Raw genomic sequence first — 6,221 nt, forward strand, 5'->3', positions numbered from 1 at the left:
CACACACACACACACACACACACACACACACACACACACACACACACCATACAATTCAGCATTTTATTTCTGGATTCAGTGCCCAGAACATGTGGAGGAGAGGACATATCTCACATGATTACAGTGTTGGATGAGGAAATACTGGTCTGAAAACTTCAGTGGGTGTGTTAGAATCTTCATTCTCACCCTCTTTAAAAGCAGCGGTGCCCGACATGAGAGTCCGAACCCCGCAGACCTCAGACGGCTCCATTGGCAGTTAATTAAAAGCAACAGAAGGCCCTCATATGCCATTCACACAGTGGTGGATGAGAGATGGTCCTTAAGAAGACATTCATCTTAACTCTGTTCCCCTGGCATTAGCACCGTTATTATTAGTCTTCTGTATATTATTCTTCTTCTTTCAATTTGCATAATGAAATATGTTTAATTTAATTAGACACTGAAATGAACTCTCTCTCTCTCTCTCTCTATATATATATATATATATATATATATATATATATATATACTGCAGTTGTTCTCACCTCAGCCTGGAAGCCTTCTACCAAGATGGCCACGAGTAAATTGAAGAGCACATAGTTGCCGAAAGTCATGAGAGCAACAAAGTAGAGAGCCGCCCATGGAGAGGTGGAGGCCATGCCGTTATACAACACCACATTCCAGTCCTCCTGGGTAAGAATCTATCATTTGAATGAAACACAAAGCAAGGTTCACAGATGTGTAGTTAACAAAACCAGTAAAAAATAATAAGGGTCCACAGACACAAAGACGTGGAAGAGGAAGGAAAAGAGAGTCAAATGGAGCAATGTCAGCCTATACAGCCCTTGTGGGTTTGATATACTTTATAAAACTCAGTGTTTTGCTACTTATCTTGCCATCATGCCGCAATGCTTCAACGTCATACACAAGGGTTTTACCACAAAGTGTGCGTGGGCGTGTGTGTGTCTGCGTGCACCTGTGTCAGAATCAATGTGAGTGATGAAAGCATCTAAAAGTAGGACGGTGTGCATGATGCAGCATGGAAGCTCGCTCCATCTCTGCCCACTCATTAAACGCTGTGGTAGGGAGGCAAGTCCCTGCGCGGATGTGTGTATGTACTTGTGCATGTGTGTGTGTGTGGTTGTGCTGCGGCTACTCCCCAGAATACTACGGCAAGTATATAGCAAGCGTAACGCCTTCACATGACTGTTCGTTCTGGATAAATTGCCTTTTCAGCATCCTACTCCTACTCCTACACACACACACACACACACACACACACACCAAAGTGAGAGTCCACTGCATTCTGTGTTCCACCTTTCTGCTGACGCATCCAGTATAGAAAAGAGGACAATCTATCTGGAGCGATTGAACAATATCTCCACACAGGGAGAGAAAGAAATAGAAACGATAGTGAGAAAGGGTGTGCATAAGCAGAATCCCTCATTTCACAGCGTTTGACTAATGAGCACAACTTGCCAGTTGAATTTGGCATGCATGCACACGCACACACACACACACACACACACACACACACACACACAAAAACTCTCGGCTCAGTTTGACATTTTGATTTGAGACGGCCAAAAAATACACATGGCCTGTGTTGCGATAAAAATACACAGGCTAACACACTACCCGGTTTATCCCGGACAACTACCCCCTACAGTACCGAGGATGTGATGCTACAGATGACATTTCTTCTTCTTACTGTCATACATGGGCTCTCTCTGAGCCAGTAAGGAGCGCGCTGGATCTCTGCTTCTGACTGGAAGCCAGTCTGTCTCGCTGCAGAAATGTCTCTAGATGATGCATGCACGCCTACCAGCCTGTAGTTCAGCTGTATGGGTCTTTGTACTGCGAGTTCAAGGATGTCCATAGCCAACTTGCGAAAAACATTCTTACAAGCTGTCAGCTTTAACAATGTTATTTTTATGTGACGAGTAATAAGACACTTTTGAATCACATGATAATACATGAGAATAGCCGAGTAACTCCCCAGGTTTTGGCATATCAATATGACGAAGGCAAATCTAAGCAAGAAACAGTCGCTCTTTGGATTAGAGCCAGCAGACCCTGCAGCACAGGAGCATAATGTCAAGTGAGAACTAACCTGGAATACAGTGACGATGGCCCAGAGCAGAGAGTCAAAGTTCTTGCGGTCGGGGATAGTGTCTCCGTCCTCCGTCTGGAGGCTGAATTTACAGCCGAACAGATGCATACCCAGTATACTGTAGAAGACAAGTAAATGCAGTCATCCTATGGGTGTTATGATAATACAAAGGGAGAATATAAGCATTCTGAAATAGTTGGATTGGGAAGATGGGTTTGTGTGCGTGCGTACCTGAAGGTGAAGATGAAAAGCATCAGCAGCATGCAGAACGTGGCCACATTGTCCATGGTCTTCATCAGCACCACCAGTTGTCTCCTCAGGGCAGGCAGGAAGCGAACCAGCTTCAGAACCCGCAGCAGACGAAACGTTCGCAGGACTGACAACCCGCCGTCTGCTTGACCGATTATCTCCCACACACTGAGAACCGCACACAGACACATTTGTGTAAAAAGACTATTGGGCGACTTCAAATTTGGAGATTGTATTTGGTCACTTCAGCCTAAGTTAACAATGTATGTGAGCATAAATTTGAAAAATAAAAATACTACAATATGCTAATTATTATCTCCGCCATGAGAATCATGCGATCGGTCACAAGCGTGCGTATGTGCACCTCTGTGTCTGTAATCGGCAATATGTCTTTGGTCTCCTGGTTATGGCTGCGTGTGGACTTCTCAGGGTTATGGTGACTCACACTTTCTCAAAACACCTTTTATTGCCCGTTTCGTACTGCCATTGATCGCCCGCTGACTCCTCACACATCACTACTAACCTGCCCCCAGTTGGTAGGGGCCACAAGTGATAACACAGCTGAGTGCATCGCCGGCCCCCCAGCACACCGCTGAAGGAACTACCGGTACACTCACTGTTGTGACTAAAAGTTTTAATGTGTTTTGAAGGAGCTGCATGCCAAGGACCATGTCAGTGGTTTGCATGATAACCTACTGAATATCATGTGTACTTTTTACTGATCTTTTTTGAAAGCATGCTACAAGTTTGTAATTTTCAATCTATCATCACCGACACTCAGCAGCGAGCAGAAAGCAGAAATAAAGGTGGGTGTAATGGCAAGATTGGCAAGATTGTATGAAGTGTAAAAAACGACCACTTCGAGCCGATTGCCTGCATACATCGCCTCTTGTTTTTGAGTATGAGTGAAGTGTGTTTTACGAGGCCTTAAGCTTAAACAGGGGTAACTGTCATTGACCAGACACACCTGATGGAGATCTGCACTCTACTGAGCGCATCCATCTAGTTATGAACGTAAATCCCCGTCAGTATTACAAGTAACCCAACCGCACATATCAAAAGGTTTCCTGATCCAATATGAGCTCGTTCAAACGAAATGACAGCCACACAGCACACCTCAACTCTTGACAGCGGCAACAAGCAAAGCAGCTCCTGTGTGATCCATCACCAGAGTGTCACTGTTAGCTATTGTAAAGATGGATGCTGCGGCAGTGAACCTGGCACTCGAGACCCAATGACTGACAAGCTGGAGAAGGAATAAGAACCGGGGGGCGGCTTTAGATCCGAGCAAATTTATCTGAAATCTACATTGACTGGAGCCATTGTTTCAGTGTCTTTGCCTTTTGTTTTTGATGTCGTATATTAGATTACCTGATGATCACAATGATGCTGTCGAAGATGTTGTATGGGTTCTTGATGTATCCAAACAGGCCAAAAGCCAGCAGCATGAAGCCCATCTCCAGCACAAACATACTGGTGAAAACGATGTTACTGATCTCCAACACATCAGTCAGCTCCTCGGGCTGGGGGGGGGGGGGGGGAGACGAAGGAAAGAAAAGGGAAGCGAGAAAGAAGATGTTAGTTAATATCTCCACTCTATTATCCCTGAGCTGTAAATCCCACATGCTGAGACATTATCAATCAAGTTCAGAGCTGCAGTCATGCCCAATCAATCAAAAAGGTACCAACCGCACCGATCCATCACCGCTGATCTACTCCACTTACCTCGCAGTGCAGTCAGTGATCCAGCAAGATGTAACTGAGGCCCTCTCATAAAGCATTTAGTCAAACCTCTAATGGAAAACACAGCGATTCTGTGCTCTGGTGAACGCATCATGAGGCCGCTTCCTCAACTTTTCTTTTTAGAAAGGTTTTGCTGGAGCCGCATCAGTGAACTGAATGTGCTGCTTTGGATTAGATGTCTTGACTTGGGTTCTATTTCCTTCACATGTTAACATCCATCCGTCCTAAACTGAGACTTTTGGGCTATTTCAGGCATCTCACTGTGGCCCACCAGAGTTCATGTGGTGTGTTCCTCACATGGACACATGAATCAAAGCATTACATGATCCAGCAAGTGTTTGTCTACAAGAAAAGAGATCAACAATAACTTATCGTTACAATGATTTCTTGTTATAAGACTTTCTTCAATGTTTTGTGCAGTCCTGATATTCACAAACAAACAATAATTATGATCCCAAGATGCCTGAATCACTCTAAATTATAGATTCATATACTCTATAGTGAGTCTCATAATTTGTAAAGCCCTTCAGCTTGTGATCCAGAATTATATTTTCATATCACGCATGGCAGTCTCGTTAAAACTAATTGTGATTCTTTTCATGTGGGGGGGGGATCAACAAGCAAGAGGCCCAAAGCCCATTTTGTGTCCCGGCCCAGGGCGAATAAAATCAGGCAGACCACATTCTGGACTAATGGACGCACTCGCAAGATAAATGTATAAAATCCCAGACGTCCAGCCACCACAGCGGAGAGTGGTTAACCTTCAGCCTGGGTTATTCTACACTATCAGCACCCTGCAGACACATCCAGCGATGGCTTTGTGTTCACGTTATGCATTTAAATATGATGGATGGAGCTGGAATCAAGGAGACGAATGAGGGTTTCACCCCCACACAAGTCCATTATGTGACGCGTGTGAGTCTAAACATTATCTTCATTATTCTGAATAAAAATAAAAACATCCGTATTTATGATTATGATTAAATGTGATATTTATGTTAATTCCGTCAAGTAGCAGAATCAAAAACTTACAACACTAAAAACAGATAAATAAATCTACATTCTGATTAAAAAGACAACTTTTACAACCAATACAACCCACTGATGCTTGTGCTGAAGTACCACTGAGGATCTTGGTCACAGATAGAGGGCGCCATACTACACGGCGTGTGTGTGTGTGTGTGTGTGTGTGTCTGGGTCATGCCAACCTACTGAGCGATTCATTCCATCACAGCACTATTGTGATGGCAGTGGAAAGCTCACTGACGGTATGCACTGGGTTGCTGTATGTGGAGTCCACCTCCAGTGCAGTACAGGGTTGCGTAATCCAAAGCACACACATCTCTGTTTCTGTATTGTTTATATTTCCGGCTGATGAGCTATTGAGTTAATTGGGACAGTCGTGAGGTTTGAAAAAGCAGAAATGCCTGTGCAAAAAAAAAATGAATGTCAGGGGACCAGAGTACCACTTCTGGTGTCCTGCATGGTGAAGAAAACAACGGCATATTTATGTATTATTTAAATAAAGCTGGGAAGACAATAGAGAGACCAGCTGTTTGCTGTTTGTTCAAATTGTCATTCACTGACCAGCCACAACATAAGACGAGGAAAGCACTCGAACAAAGCTTTAAAAGTCTCAGTCAGCGACTCTATCTCAAGCGGTCACAATACCACACTCCCATGCATTCCTATTTAACACTGGACTAGTGGCATTTTCATTGCCTTTGTGGCCCTCACACCAGAGAAATGAAAGAGCATACTGCTGAATAGCAGGGCAATCATTTCCATATGCTGCACAGCAGTTTATATGCCTGCTGGGATTACAAAGGTATATTTTACTAGCTGCTTAACGGTGAGTGGAGAGGCTTGTGATGGCTGATTAAAAATACAAAAGATACAGCCTCAAGCAGCAAAAACTGTGAGCTTCTAGAGCTTGATATGACCTCGACGAGCGCTCAGAAACACCACATGCATGCACCACTACATTGTTGGGAAGTAGGACTTGGCCACACGGGGATTTGAACCCTAGACCTTTGTATTCCCATATTTTGTATTTATTCTTTTGTATTCGTGGTGCCCCCTAGTGGCAGAATATCCCAGGACCACGTAGCAAAGAACATCAAAAGACCTGCAGTCT

The 6,221-nt window shown here is 44.1% G+C and overlaps 1 protein-coding gene across 3 annotated transcripts in view; it reads right to left on the reverse strand.

Moving 5' to 3' along the window:
* Positions 1-6,221, reverse strand: part of cacna1ha (calcium channel, voltage-dependent, T type, alpha 1H subunit a) — an 89,668-nt gene that overhangs the window by 22,074 nt on the left and 61,373 nt on the right. For all 3 annotated transcript variants that reach the window (XM_031862227.1, XM_031862228.1, XM_031862229.1), the window contains 4 exons: positions 3,713-3,864; positions 2,324-2,509; positions 2,093-2,210; positions 525-680 (listed from right to left, as the gene is read on the reverse strand). In XM_031862227.1, coding sequence (XP_031718087.1) covers positions 525-680; positions 2,093-2,210; positions 2,324-2,509; positions 3,713-3,864 — 612 coding nt within the window. The remainder of the gene's footprint in view (positions 1-524; positions 681-2,092; positions 2,211-2,323; positions 2,510-3,712; positions 3,865-6,221) is intronic.

This window comes from Anarrhichthys ocellatus, unplaced genomic scaffold (assembly GCF_004355925.1).
Source record: "Anarrhichthys ocellatus isolate YVR2014 unplaced genomic scaffold, GSC_Weel_1.0 scaffold26, whole genome shotgun sequence".
In the NCBI taxonomy this organism is placed as follows: domain Eukaryota; kingdom Metazoa; phylum Chordata; class Actinopteri; order Perciformes; family Anarhichadidae; genus Anarrhichthys; species Anarrhichthys ocellatus.